The 16,384-nt window shown below is 40.5% G+C and overlaps 1 protein-coding gene across 2 annotated transcripts in view; it reads right to left on the bottom strand.

Annotated features, from left to right (window-relative positions):
- rftn1b (raftlin, lipid raft linker 1b) overlaps nt 1–16,384 on the bottom strand; it is an 87,488-nt gene that overhangs the window by 50,287 nt on the left and 20,817 nt on the right. For both annotated transcript variants that reach the window (XM_026316965.1, XM_026316964.1), the window contains exon 3: nt 1,417–1,594. In XM_026316965.1, coding sequence (XP_026172750.1) covers nt 1,417–1,594 — 178 coding nt within the window. The remainder of the gene's footprint in view (nt 1–1,416; nt 1,595–16,384) is intronic.

Here is a 16,384-nt window from a genome sequence, read left to right on the forward strand (position 1 = left end):
TTTCAGACGCTGGATCTCTAGCCTCCTCTGAAAGGAGCAACACACACACACACACACACACACACACACACACACACACACATGCAGGGGGCACACACACATCCATGCCCTGCAGCCAGGGAGCAGTGTTTGGTAAACATGCCTGGATGTTCACTGGGCTTCAGAGCCAGACAGAGCAGCCACTGGGGCTTCAGCTACTAGGAAAAAAAAAGTTTTCCTCAGCTTTAGTCTTTTTGATTGTCATGTTTTTACTTGAACTGACTTTACACTACATGATCCTGAATAAGCTGATCTGGTTTCATGACCCCTGGGGCTGTCAAACACATTCAAAACTGAGGATGAATTTTCTTCCTGAAGTCAGAAGAAAGGAATTGTTTAGATTTATTCTGACCAGACAAAAGCAGCCTCCTCCCTCCACTATTCATCACTGCCCCCTCATGCTCTTCAGCCACCTGCTCTAACACTCACATGCGCCCACCACCACACCTCCCGGGGCTTGGGCACAGGGCTGGAGGGCAGATGTAGGGGACAGCGGTGACTTTGGGCCATGGAGCTGGTTCTGGCTGGAGATAGAGGACTGAGATTATTGCTGACTCATGTCCAAATGCAGCTGCCCACATGAGGAGCTTGCTGATCCGCAAACAGATGCTGCGATGCCCTAGTGCAGCTGCTGAAGCTACACTGAAAGGTTGCAGTACTGATATGAACTTTAAGATGACCCTGCGTTGATTTTTTTTTTTGGTGGTTCTCATGGTTTTTCTGCAACCATGTAACCCACAAAAAATATTATTTCTGAAACATAATACTTTAAAGGTGCAGCCATTATATAAACCCACCAGCCAGCACACCAATTTTGTACCATTTAACACATGGAGATAAAAGAAAATCTCATTCCCACCATGTTTTTCTGCATAATGACACCAATTAAAGTACATTTGTAATCTCAACGTGTTTTCTTAAGTGGCTATAATGGCTACATCATTTTGTGATAACAAAGGTCTTATTCCCAGGGGTGTAGCTAAGATGTCTAAGGCCCCTGAAGAATGATTGCCTCAGGGTTCTGCTCCCACCTTTGTTTGGTGAAATACATTTCGCTCTCCCATTTACTGTTACAAAGTTAAAGGTTAATTCATCTATTATTTTTTACTTTCCTTTTTTAAAACGTATGTAAATTTACTTTGAAAAATAGACAGCAATGACCTAAACACATGTTGCACATTGGGTTCATAGTGCATAAAAATGAATGTGAAAAGGGTCTTATCTGTTCCTTTTAAAAGCACTTTTGTTAATGCTTGAGTTTCCATTGTGTTCTTCTGGGTTGAAACTCTTAGTTTGACCATTGTTTTCTTTATACATGTACCCCTAAACAAGAAAACTTCATATCTGAAAAACAAAAATTGCTCGTCTTGCTCTTACCAGTCGCTGAGTCGGACCAGTATGGCCCGGTAGAGCTGGTGCTGTGGGCTGTTGGACTCTGGACCACAGGGGTGGATGAATGGGTGAATGGCTGCCAGAACAAAACCCTGCTGGTAAAGCTCCTGCAGCTGATCTGGCAGCTCCCTCACCGAGGAAAGGCGCAGTGTGGACGTCCCACCTGGGAGACACCAACAGAAAGGGAACATGATGTGTGAGACAAAACAAGTTATATGCGTAGAGGGCAGTGTCTCATATTTCTATTTTTTATTTTGTGGGTTTTATTTGGGCAGATAGATTTGGGCGATGGACCAAATTTTGTATGAGTTTACAGGAAACTCTTTCTCGTCAAACTTTATGAAATCTCTTTATGAAACTTGTATGTTGTGCATTTATTCTCAAACAGAGCACTGCTGACTCTCAAAAGCAATCTTATAACAGTTATAAAATACCCCACATTGATGTTTAATAGAACAAAGTTGAAATTGTAATTTATTCAGCGTCAATATTTGTCTTGAACACAGCATTTTCATGGATCTTTTGAGACATTGTCATTCACCAATTGTCCACCAGATGAAATTCCTACCCTTTGCTGGTCACCCAATCTTGCTCCTCCATGCACACCTAACCCTCATGACCTTGTTGTCCCACATGGACTCTTGTTCCCTGATTTGGTACATATTTCCTGGCCAGTCTCTTCTTTTCATATCCAGCAATTTATTTTGAGCATCTTCTACAGTCTTTTTTATGTCAACCCTGTTGGTGACTTTTGTTGTCCTATTCTTCATGCAGGTTAGTGAGTGAAGCATCAGGAAATATTTACTGCTTACACGTTCTGGTGATTCTAAAGTAAACTGACAAAAGGAAACCACATCAGAAATATTTTCCACTGCAGTCCTTAGTAGCTGCACTATTTCTGTCACATTCTGCAAATGATGTATATTGCACAGCAGTTAGCCTCTTTTTGATTTCTTCTGTTTAATTCATGTGGAAGGAATCATCATGTAGAAAGGTTTCTGTACAGCTAGACCTGCCTAACTTCACACAATTTTTAATGACCCAAAAACACAACAGAACAAACAAATGAACACACACCACACCAGTAGAAAAGCAAGGAAATTACTGTTAAAAAAACATTTTAGGATGATTTGCAATTCAGATACACAGAATTTAGAGACATTCCTTGTTTTGTTTTGGCAATTAGCATCATGCTTTTTCCTCCATCCCCTCAATCTGGGAGTTAATAAGAGGGGATCAAAATCCAATCAGAGCTGATTGCTTAGCCGCTGTATCACAGCAGCTCTCTATATTCTGACACTTACGTTGCTTCACTCAACTCACTCAACTTTAACTGTCCGAGTAAAGCAGACAGGGGCCTGACATTAATGAGCTGCAATCAGTGAGTGGCCAGCTATTTTTAATATAAAAAGGAAATTTAGGGACAGAGCTGCTGAGCAGAGCTCTTTCTTAGAATTGTTTTCTTCCAGACCCCCTTCCTATCTCTCCAGGGGATGGAAACCTGCAGCATAAAGCCACAGATGACAGCCTTGCTCAGGGAGCATCCAGCTGTGTTACAACAAGCCAAACACCACTACTGTCAGGCAACATCAGCCGAACAGCATATATGGTAATAAGTCATTTATGTTCAGGAATGGAAATAAGAAAATTAAGAGCTCGATAGCGGGAAGGAGAGGAGAGGAGGATGGACAACAGATTGGTCAAAACTGAGAGGAATAGAGGGAGTGTTGGTGAAGCTATGATCGAGATAGTGCTTGGCCTCATATGCATGAGAGCTAGGATCTCAGCAGCAGGCTGTAAGAGTGACATTTACCACAGCCCAAACAGCTGGGGCCAGTGGGAGAGTGCCAAGACAAAGAGCTGGATGCAGAATGAGAGACTGGGGAGAGGAGCGGAGGGAGGGAGAGGAGGTCTGGTTGTCTGTACGATCTGTCACAAGACGTGGGAAATGGCACTATGGCTAATTAGAGTCAATGAGACTATACAGAACGAAAAGTTCAGATCCATGGGAAAAGTCACAGTATAGAAGTTCAACTGGAGGCCAAGTATGGGCAGAGCTTTATGGCAAGTATAGTCCATGATTTCTTCTCAGCTTTAATTAAATAATTTAAAACCCTAGGACTACATGTGTAGTAGTGTACCATGCATGCTCTCACACATACAGTACAGACTCTTGCTGGATGTTTGATTTTCAAGTCTTTTTATTACTGTATGTCCATGCTTGCAAATCCTTTCTGCATAGCAGTTGTGTAATTTATGACAAACAAATTCCTATTATAATATCATGCTGAGATTTTGTTCTTACTACATCAGTGAAGCATTTATTTACTGCATAAGGCTGCCATTATACACAGCTTACTGTTCTACTGTTCTGGTGATGATTGTTCTAAGTGTCTTTACATTCACAGTGGCATTTACTCAGTTATGTTGTTTTTATGTTTCATACATTATTTACCTTTTTATCAAAGCAGTGATTGTGTTATGTATTATATGTATAGGTGGATTGTGGGAATGACAAATAATTATGAAATTTAAATTACTCTCTTGATTATTTAGGGAGGATATTTATATCTACATTACTTATAGATGCAAGGCACAGAAATTACTGCATACTTAATAACTACTGTTGATTTCAATGTGCTTAAATATCTAATGTTTTGATGCATGCCAGATGTATTTTTGGGCCGAATGGTTTCTCGGTGTGTTTTGATGGAGTGTTTTTGAAGTGGCATGATTGCATATAGAGTCAATGCAACCATGCAAATGACTACAAACATATGCAAATTGGCCCTCATGGAGCTGTGTGAGTTAAAATTGCTTCAAGGTGAGCGGTAAAATTTTAACTCAGGCTTTAAGACGCACAAATAAGGAATATACTAAGATGAGAATAGGAGTTGAGGTGTGGTAGAAAATGAAACCAAGTTCCACCCACTATGCACTTCTGGTGCACAAATTTTATTAAGGCTCATAGGCATGACATTGTTCATTTTCGAGCGGCATAACACAGTGATGTGGCATGATTGTAGTGCGCCAAACTATGTCATCGGGAACTGCAACAGAGGAAATGGGGATTTCTGGGACAAGTCTGCTACCGCAAATCAGAAGGCAGCTTGTGTGATGTCGATAGAAAGCTGACTCATTTCGGATACCAACTCTTCCTTCCAGGCACAAATCCAGAGGTTCATTGTGAAACCACTAAAGAAGGGGGAAAAATCATATGCTGTCCCCTCAGGCCAATTGAGTGCTTTGGCTAAAAATATTCCTCCAAATTTCTCAATCACATACTGTCCTACTGCGCCACAATTCAAGAGCTTTAGAAGTTAAAAGGCGTGGAAGAATTAACACAAAGAAATAGGCCGCCATCACAAACTGGTGAAACATATTCATCTTTCCCCCTCTGCTATTCCTCCTCCCTTCTTTCCCCCTTCCTCCACCACTGCCTTTAGAAATTGAATTAATCCTTCTCTGATCTGTAATTTTGTTTTTTTTTATTTTCTTCCCTCTTCATTTTGGTGCAACATGAACACCCTTTCCTTTCCCAGAGGGATGTTATTATGTGTGTGCATGGTTCAGGAGGCAGTAGATGTTAAGAGGAAAATGAAACCGTCGTTGCTTGCTCTTTGATCCCTTTAGTTGAGATGAGTAAATAAGGAATGGTTTCAATTAGGCAGTGGGAACACAGCCACTGGCAACTTCTTAAGTTGGCTTTAATCGCAATGTGAGCTGCTAATATTCCCATCCAGAGGCCTTTAAATGCACAGGCTGTACGTTTATTTATCAAACCGAACTTTATTTATCACATTGTCCCCAGAGCAAAATGTTGCCCAGCGCTAAGTTTCTCTGAATCTCTTGCTGTTGTACGGATGTTTACTCTGCCCTAAAATCATGTTATCTGAGGAGAATCGCTTTGTTTGTGTAGATGAGAGCAACTTAGACGGCGTATAACTGCTGTATGCTAGTGTCAATGTTGATGTTTTATAGTGCAAATATTCAGGACTTTGAAGGAGTCTGTGGTCGATCAGACAGGCAATCTGGTAAATCTTACATAGCAAACGGACAGCCAATTACTTCACTCCGTCTTTTTGTTTACCCTGGAAGAAAATTCTTGCACAAATCCACACAGAAGAACCCTAAAATCACAGGAACAAATCGCTTCGTGACAAATACTGGAGAAAAAAGGGACTTCTGGCTGACAACCAACAAATTGGTTTTCTGGAAAATTGTGTTAGTGCAGAGCCATCAAACAGACATTGCCATTAAACACAGAGCAGAAAACAAGTGTGAGCAATGTATGTATGAATGCATGAAAAGGGAGTGACAGCTGTGTCTCCATCTTAATGGAAAGTTCCTCATCGTTAGTGGACAATGACCGGTCAGGGGTCAGTTTATATCAAAGTCCCGCATATTTCAAGCATGAGCAGTACAGACATGTGACAGCCAACAACAGTGCAGTTTTAAATAAATAACATTCACAAATGTAGAAAAATACTGCTTGCACTTCTCACTGCATCTCAAATACAGTGGCCTCTTTTTGTGCTGTGGATTCTCTATTGATACCATCTTTTTGTTAACATTTGAAATATGATTTTTTAAATTGTTTTACTGTTTTATTATATATAATGCTCTTAATCAGCAGATAGTGCTTAGATAAAACTACAGTTCCACTACTGTCCAAATACAAATACACTAAACCAATATGCTGAGTAAAGGAACAACAAGGTTACGGTTACTTACATAAAAATACAATATAGCCTTGAAACACTGTAGAGGAACAGCAGTGTGAACAGGTTGTATTTGCATGTGTGTGTTCAAAGACGAAGAAGAGGAGGAGAGAGAGTATAGACTCTACGTTCAGTTGAGAATAGAGATGTAAACATGCAGCTTGAATAAGCATACATGCATAGGAGAGTTCATCTAAGGAGCAGATGAATAAACAATAAACACCCGTTCCCTTTTTGTTTCTCTGATGCCGACCTTCCCCACATGGCTACACGTGTTTAACTGATTCATCACTTGAAATTAGCAGTGTACCTCAGTTCATCTGTTTCATATCTGGATAAAACCCAAAAATGATTTAATAGACCTATATTTACAGTAACGAATCTGATTCCATCTGTCTGGGTTTTCCAACACTACAAATGTGAATAGCCCTTGAAACAGTCCAGTCCAGGTGGTGGAAATGCAAGGAAAGCTTTCTTCTAATCACACAAAAGTACAGAGTAGAAAGAAGATGCAAGATTGGCACAGGAAAAAGGAAGATAAATAAAAGATAAGATAGAAGGGAAGGAAGTGAAAAAGAAAAAGAGGGAGAACAAGAAGAAAGGTAAAAAACGATGTGTAATGATAGAGGAGAAGGAAACTAAGTAGTGATAGAAAAAGCTGGAGAAGAAGAGGCCCTAACATTTCCGAATGACTTGTGGTCACATAATTTAGCAAATAACCAACAACCTACACAAACACATGGATGACTCACATGGAGCATTATCAAGATAAAAGTTTTGGCCATATGGCCACCCTGTGGTCTCACCCAGTGGTATTCAGTCACTGTCCTAATAAGGGATGAGATGAAAACTACATACAGCAGCACCTTACCATTTAATCACAAGATCTGAAATACTGTAGCTCAATTCAGTTCATTTTATTCGTATAGCACCAAATCACAGTAAAATCATCTCAAGGCACTTTACATAAAAACCCAACAAATCCCTTATGAGCAAGCACATGGCAACTGTGGGAAGGAAAAGCTCCCTTTAATGGAAGAAACCTCCTGCAGAACTGGGCTCAGCCATCTGCCTCACCAGGATGGGGTGTTGGAGCTGCTCTCACTGACAAAATAAAATTCAGTGTATAGACAAATCGGTTTTTAGTACAGTTTCTTTGATATCACCTGACATAATCACAGTGGCAAGACTATGGACATAGTTACCTTTGCACACAATGACCTGACATTGTTAAGCTTGAGAAAGAGTGAATAAACCCTGTCAGTGTGCAGTTAAACATTGCATTTAAGCCACAAACCCAACAAGCTTTTGTTGCTCTGTATTGAAAAGGCAGCACAGTAAAAACAACCTGTATGCTCGGTCTTTCCAAGGATAATTCTCATTTTCCATTCATATAAGAAACAAGATCCCTGAACTCTGAATTGAAATCCTGCACTTCTGCTTTTAAACCCATCTACCATTTAAGCACCTCCGAGCTGCAGCCTGCCACGTTTCCATCACTCAACACATTTAAAAATAAATGAGTAAATATGAAATTAATAACCTGAAAGATTGGAGCACCACTGCTCTGCACACACACAGGCCATGCACCGCCTCTGGGAGAAATGGTGCGACCACATTTGCATAGGGGGTAGAAAATAAGCTAGCATATATTATCCACCCACTGCAACTGATTTTTGATCCCACTGCTCCTATCTGTCACATCTCTCATTCAGTGATATTGCCCCAGCTCATCATGATTAGAGACTTGTTTGCTTCTGCTAATAGTAATGGCTCAATTAGCAGCTGACGTTCTCATACTTGTACTCTTAAAGGACAGAGTATTTTTTATTTTCTTTTAGATGACAAGGATTTTAGAAAAATTCTGGTCTGCCACGGGTGATAAGAGAAAATCTATTTCTGAGATGAAGACATGAATGAAACAAGTACATTTACTGAAGTACAATTTCTAGCATCTTTCAGCTCATTGTTTTGTCATTTACAGTTTTCAGGCTGCTATTTTCAGAGGAAACGTTCTCAAATTACTGTACTCTACATGTTCCAAACCAAAGTGCATTCAAAGCTAGTAATACTTATGTCAGATTTTCCCTCAGAATTTGATAGAGACCAAAACACAGCAACCAGAAAAAGAAATATTAACTTACATGCACAAGGTGACCAGACAGCTCTGGATTTGAATATATGCAAACATATTTTCAATATCATCTTAAATATTAGTATTTTCACAGCGACCTTCCATTGCCCCCATATGACTGAAATATCAGTTATGCTACTTAAAGCTTGTAAGTTGAATAGTAACTCTCCTTTTAGCTATGGTTTGGTGCCAACTAACTCCTGTGGGACATACTGTATCTGGTTCTTCAGCTGGTGGTGTGGAAGTGATCCAAAACAGTAAAGTCTGTGCCTTTTAACCAAAGAGTTTATTATATAAATATAAATTATTATACAAATATATAAATATTAAGATCTAGAGCTGGAGGAACCACAGAGCCAATGAGTAGGTTTGTCCCAGGCGACCTTTATATTCGACAATTGTGTAATATGACTGATACTTCCATTCAATATTGAGAGCTGGTCTGTTTAGTTCAACAAATGATGTATGACTTGTGCTAAACAACTGAATTACTCCCTCTCTTGTTAGCAGCAATGTGTATCTTGTTACGGGTGTGCATGTGCATGTGCTGGAAGAGCATGAGCTAAAACATCCTGAGGAGAATGTTTCTCCAAATGCATTGTAGTAATCAAGAACTCCCAACTGGTCACAGACATTTATAATCTTAATTTGTCTTTAATTGTTTCTGTTTCAAATGCAATTACTCTGTGATGCCACAATGTCTATTAAATCAGCACAATTACAAGTAATACAATCCAACCTCCAGTAACACAAACCTGTGCACCTTCAGAAGGTCTTGATAAAAGCAAGACAACATGAATATGCTGTAATTGGCCTTTGGGAACTGAAGGCACCAGCTCACTATTCTCCCTGTGAAGCAGTCATATCGTTACTCAGTGTCCAATTAAAATGGCCTAAGTCTCCTTAGGAGCTCTCCACTCTTGTGAGGACCACCTGCAGAACCCTTGCTCTGTCTCAGCAGCCCGCCTTGAGTCATTAGCCTTCATACAAGCTTAAAATGGAAATGCCAGTAACTACTCAGTCCTCCCCACTGCCACCTCCTTGATTTTTCCTCCTCTGTCTCTCAGCTCCGATTCCTCTCACTTCTAAGCCACAGGAGGGGAAGCTTCCCTGTTTGGTTCTTCTGTGCATTTAGCCTATTTTTCTGCCTCTAGTCCCTGCAGGGAGTCTGCCCTACTCTCTTCAACTCTGCTTCTTTCTTTCTGTCTTGCTTTTAACACTAATGCTTTCTGCTGCTACCTCCCACCCAATACCCCTCCACCCATTCCCATCACTGTGTTGAGAAGAGCAAAATCTTTGAAGGGTCTCTTCTGCTCTTAACCTCTTTTTCTGCCTCTACATGTGAGAGTCCATTTTCTGCATTTTCCTGTCATCTCTTCTTCTCAGTGTCAAGACAGTGGAGGAAGCCAGGACAAGGTGGTGTGACGGTGTATGAAAAACACATAGTGAGCTAAAACCTCAAGTTAGGTAAAGTTTCACATTTTGACTCAGTTTAACTTTCGTTGTAGTTATTATGCAATAGCAGTGTGTCCCGTGTTATAGAGCAATCATGCGAAATGCATCTGAAGCCAAACGTGAGGCCACAACCCCGTTATCAGCCCTGAGTCTGTACTGAAGCACACTGATGAGCTCAGGAAAATGCCAACATCAGCATGCTCACATGCTCACAGTGTCAGGGCAATTACGCTGAGGGTTAGCAGGATTATTTGTCATATTTACCACCTTAGCTTAGTATGTTAGGACATGTTAACATTTTCTACTTGGCACTAAACACAGTACAGCTGAGGCTGCTGGGAAACTTGTTTGGTCATAAATCAAAGCTTCAGACAAATATCTATAATAATATAATATATTGAGAAAATATTGCAAATATTGCGTGATTGTATGATTTGTACTGTTCAGTGATATAATGTGGGGACATGGTTGGTGTCACTTAATGCGTGATATGAATATGACGACCAAATCCAGCAGAATGACTCACTGTTTATTTCACTAACATGCAAATAAGCTCAGAAACTGGTGTCATTTTACAGCCTTTAAGACCTGGAAAAGCCTCCAAATACCTAAATATTACATCTGTTATCATATAATTTAGTGTCCAGCTCTACTGGTAGTACAACTACATTGCTGTAATTATGTTTCTCGCAATATTCAATACGTCCTGAAATGTGTCCTGCAGGATGAAGTTGTTTCAAAATTCTGTTTTGGTGATGACAGTACCTTATAATGAGAATTAAAAGGCTGAACCGTCCTATATCATACGCTCACACCGTGTATGACCTGTATGATTCCAGGTCATAATGATTCATTGTTTAGGTTGTAAAGGTGATTGAACTCTACATTATTCTGTAGATTTAGGTCCAGGTTTTTAGTGAGTTTACTGTCCATTATATCCCTGCAGTGTGTGAACAGTATCGACCCCTCTATCTTTTCACCTCGCTGTGTGAGGAGCAGTCACAACACCTACTGTGTGGACTAATCTATGTCTCCCTCTATCTTGGTTTCTCTCTCCATCTCTCTGAGGTCCAGGACGGCATCATTAGCAGTTAGGGCTCAGAGTGCAGCTCAGTGGAGCCCCAGGGCCAAATCTTTGTGCCTTAATTACCCACCTAATGAGTCACAGGGAAAGTCACTGGGCCTGTTAGTGCCTTCCTGCCCCCCCCCCCCCCTCGCTCTCACACACATGTACTGTTTTCACTTAATTCCTCTTTGACTTATATACTTAAACACTCATTCAATCACTGGCACACAAACACTTGCACACCCACCTAATGACTGCTCTCTCTCCCTCATTTACACACATATCTATTCACTCACTCAGCTGCTCAGCCAGACAGCCACACTGAGCCAGCTAAATCTGACAATGCTGTTTAGGTGTCAAAACAATATCCACGGTAGTGTTTTCAGGTTGTCCTCTATCCTGAACATTTACTGCAGCAAAATGGCCAAATCGTTTCTCTTTCTTCCTGTTTCATTTAGTAAATACCAAACAACATGTGCACAGAGCCAACATCTGGTAAGGAGCTGGACAGAGCGCCAAGTCTCAGCTGGATGAACCTCTGTTCTGTCCCCTCTTACTCGCTTTGTGTTTACCTACATTATACTTTGTTTTAATATGGCTAATTTTCTTATTTACTTATGTTCCTGTTACTGCTGTCAGACAGTAGAAGAAGAAGAACTAAACTTGTTCTTGTTCACCAGGCAAACACTCGGTGCGCTGCTGCTACTGATTTGTCAAGGAAATGACTATTTTATGATCATGAAGTCATCAAAATTGATATAAATAGAAGTTATTAACACCACCAGTATGTTGCACATACACTATACTCACATTCACGATGAACAATCGTTAAAGGGAATGAAAAAGATTTTTTGATGTTTTTGCCAAATAATCTCTGACTGTTTTCCCTGTACACACTAAAACACAAGGCCAGATTTGTCCACTCTCCAGACTCTTTAAAAAAAATCTCCATTTGTGGGTGAAGCACTCTTCTTGTGTGGCCAGCGAACCCAAGCTGACAGATAAAGATGTGTTTTCAGCATAGAGCACACATGGTTGCACTCAGGCCATGTGAAGAGAAGCAGCTCACTCATCTCAGTGAGGTTAGTTGGCAAAGTAAGTTGAAACTAGTGTTAGTTTTTATGCAGTGTCAGTGTCATGTATGTATTACATTATAAAGTGTATTAACATTATTTCTACTGCTTAGTGATAAACCTTCCAGCATAGTGAAATACCTGTTCTTAATGTGAGACTGCTGTACAGGATTTTCTTCTGTAATGTGCTTCACCTTCTCCTGGTCCTTAAATAAACATCCTTGTTGCTTATTTGTTTAACATAAGGCTCTTTCCAGTTTTAATATATTTACCCAGTCTTTCTTATCTTAGTGTCGTGCTTGCATGATAAACCAGTCACTCCGTCACTAGTTTCGGCTCACATGTGTAGAAAAGCATTTAAATGTCCCGTATCAAGCCCCAGTCATGTACGTCTGAGTGCAGTTTTCTAAATGGAATTACAGTATAATCCCTTATAGTGCACAGTTTTTTAGGACACCAACTCGAGGCACACGCTCTCCCTGTGCTTTCACACCTCCTGCTCTCTCTCGCCTCATATTCTCACAGTAACACTAGAGCTGATGGAATCACACCTGCATGTAGAGCAGAACAGTCCACTGCTGTTCACTTCCCAGATGCTGCGAGCAGGCATGATGACACTTGCTGTGCTATTAATGTTAGACTGAACAGCTGCCAGAGGTCGAATCCCACGGCCATGAAGTACTTTATTAAACCGGCTCGACTGAACTCAAACAAAAATTAATCACATTTTTAGAGTAATGTTGATTTTTTCGTGTCACTCATATCAAATGTTATTCGAGAACTGGACACCTGCTTTAACGAAATCCTTGTTATAATGAAAAGTAAGATATCTAACCAATTTCTTTATGACCTTTTAATGAACACACAATGAGAATGACAGAAGTGAACTGTCTATTATATGTGTATTTTGTAAAGGTCACTAATTTCTCCCATAAATTCTAAGGTTGCTACAAATCCTTGCTGCTGCAGATTGTGTTTTTGACAGCTCAAGCATTCACATTGCTAGTTTAGGAAATCTTGTCATTAGAGTAATGGGCAGACTGGTCAAACAGGAGGAAAATGGCAAGTGGAAAATTGGTAGAGCATCTGCCCTGAGGCAAAAACAACAAACTTGGCCCCAGAGGAGTGAGGAGAATCTGGACGCGGGAAGTGAATGAGACACGCTTTTTGCTTCTTCAACAATTCCTGTTAAGATGCCCTTGAGCAAGGTGCTTAACGGCCGACTGCTCGGATGGAGCTGCTGACTGGCACCAAGCTGTGGATGTACTGGGCAGCTCCCAAGTCTTAATGTCTGTAACTGAGTGAGTGTGAAGGGTGTTGCAGAATAAGAAAAGCTGAGCTTTTCATGGTATAGATAAAAAAACAAATCCCCTGGATGGCCAGATAAATAATAATGCAATTATTTTCTCTTTGTCTAGACAGAACATTTAAGGCTGCCTGGGTAAATTTCTAAATACATATGCGTCTCTCAATCTGTGTCCAGAGCTCTGGCAAAAGCTTTTACTGGGGATGCAGAGAAAATCAAGTCAAATTCATCTCCTGTTCCTTTCCCTAAATGATGGAAATGGTGTACTCTTTGAACAGTTTGATGGTACATAACTAAATGAAAATGCCAAATGTGGTGATGGGACAAAACTACATATAATTTGTTGAGCCAGTAAAAAGGTTTATATACTGAAGAAAGGTCTATATCTTTTCCTTATGACATTCTCTCTCTCCTTTCTCTGAGGAATAAAAGTGTCTTCATCCCCAGTCTTCAGGCTGACAGGAGGCCTCCAGAGTGCGCTTTGTCCGCTCGACGCCACCTCCTCCGCTGACAGCCCTCAGTTGCTTGGAGACACCGCTTGAGAGACAAGCTGTGGTAAATGAGCAGGTTGTTGATCAAAGTCCACGACGGCTCCACAGCTGCATTTTCAACAGTGCACTGCTCAGGTGCAGCACACCACTTTCACTTCCTGTTCTCTGCTAAGTACAAGTTACTTCTTTCCATACGGTACACCCTGACATTAGCCTCCTGTCAAAAATCACATTTAAAGCATTTTCTGCCAAGACATGCTGGTTTGATTGGGGGTTTTTCTTTGATTAGCATTGCAAAAGAGAGCAAATTTGAATTTTAAAACATGGGGTTCTACAATGATTAAGCTCTGTGACAGGTTTGGGATGTTTTGGTGGCACCGTGGGTCTGCCATTAGACCATTAGATGCTTTGTGCTCTTGATTGTGATGCATAATTTGTTCTATACTCTGAAGACTGCCACCAGTGCAAACGACCAGTGTTATTGCTGCTTTTAGTGTTCTAGGCCAGTGGTTTTATAAATTTATAAACATTTGGAAGCTTTTTTACAGCAGGACACTATAGATGATTATTGAGTGGTGGCTGTTATGACAGGTGTGCATGTTGCCAAGCTGGAGGAAGCAGTCAGGATCTTTACTTCCACAGCAACACCACAATGTAACAAGCTTCTATTAAAACTAAAAGTGCTTTTAGACAGTGAGCACTAAGTGCTGCGTCTGCCACTTAGGTATATCTGCATAATATATTTTGAAGCAGCAGCGTGTTGCAACTATGCAGCTATTAGCTTTTCCTACTGACAACCTGTACCATATGCTACAGGTTGATACTGAACTTTATCATTGCAAAGCTAACTATAGCAAGCTGCAGCAGCCTTTCACTGTCTGAAAGATCCTTATACATGCAGATATATCATTAGCAACATGAAGCTAATCTAATGTTGACTCGCAGATTGAGTAGGTTGTTCACTAATCGCATGGTTGGCAGTTCATTACTCACTATCTGTGCGTGTGTATGTGGGTGTGCATGTTTGAGTGCCTGTGTGCACATGAGAGACAAATTGTAAAGCCCTTTGAATATAGCTGCTCTATAAAATGTCCATTTAATATTCCACCATTTAACCATTTTGCAGAATGGCCCCTTTGTCTGTTTATCATTATTATTATTAGTAGCAGTAGGATCCATGCATCATGTTGGGTAGTTTATTGTACTTTATCATACTGCATCATGTTGTATTATAGTTGTAACTATAATACTAACTTTGAATTCAGTAGAAAGTACAGCTGAAAGGTAAATGTAGCGGAGTAGAGGTAAAGAATAAATGGACAGTTTCTCCACTGTGTTGGTGGGCATTGATGTGATAAGGCGTTGTAATGCACACACACACACACACACACACACACACACACACACACACACACACACACACACACTAACACATGAATTTAAGCTAAAAGCACTTTCACCCAGCTCATAGACCTCAACATTCCTCTAGTTCACCAGTTGAAATGTCTTCAATGAGAGTTGTGCTTGCCTCTTCAATTACTACCAGAGTGCTGACAGGAGAACCTGACATGTCACTTCAGATACTTTTCTAGGAGAAAGCTTGTCCAAGCTACCTGGCTGGGAGAGGTTCAGTGTCAGTGTAGAGTGGAGGTGAGCGTGGGCATAATCTGGAGTGTCACAGGTACAGTAGCTTTGTGAGATCACAGTTTACTCCTGGAAGGGTTGTGATTTAGATTCAAGCAAACATGTGGAAGGTTGTGCTTGTACAACGGGAGCTTGCGAGTCAAATTGCCTTCTTTCCTCTCATATTGAGACAGACTTGTACAATACTGGATAGTAGTTTTACTTAAGACTATTCCTGGTGTTTTATTCTTGAGGATGTGAGATGTTGGTATGGTAAACACTTGCTTAATGAAATTAGAAATAAGTAAGTGTTACTTATTTCAATCTAGTTGTCAGATATGTTAGCAGGAATGAGCTGCACAAAGTTAATTCTATGTTAATAGCATTACAAGATAATGTCAATCCTGAACAAACCATAGCTTCAACTAAAAGCATAACACCAATATTGTAAAAGGCTCAGCAATCAAAGATAATGAAGTGCTAGAAGAGAGAGTGCAGTGTGTTTATTACACAGGGGACACAGGTCAGTAAAACTGCCTACCTGAAAAGGACAAAAATGCCTTTGAAAACTACATCAAAGGTACCCATAATCCTCAGTGCAACACTAAACATGTTTCTATTGAAGACGCCAACCAACCGTCTGTTGCAGACTTACAGGATGAAAATAACTTGTGTAATGGTTTCAGGTTTGCAAATTGCTCTGGCTGTGAAACTGCACAAGGGCTCTGGTGACCAGTGTGTTGTAGAGCACAGCAGTTTAAAGTTGGTATCTGAGCCTGTTCTGCCTGGAGCCATCCAAAGACTAAACTCAGGATTCCCTTCTTTTATGTGCCAGCTTTCTAAATGGAGTTTGACTGTGAAATACAGCATGTGCCACCATTATTCAGGTTGTACCTTCACACCTAATCCATCGTTGTATTTAATTTGTGTTTCACAAAGCACAAGTCAAATGTTCATGTTGTGTGCGGCATTAGAGGAGGAGGAGTGTGTGAGGGAGAGATCCGTTGCAGAGATGTACTGTACATTGTTTTATATATCAAAAAGTAACCTGGTTCTAATTGCTGTACAGTATTTACTGTTAAAA

This window comes from Mastacembelus armatus, chromosome 16 (assembly GCF_900324485.2).
Source record: "Mastacembelus armatus chromosome 16, fMasArm1.2, whole genome shotgun sequence".
Lineage (NCBI taxonomy): Eukaryota > Metazoa > Chordata > Actinopteri > Synbranchiformes > Mastacembelidae > Mastacembelus > Mastacembelus armatus.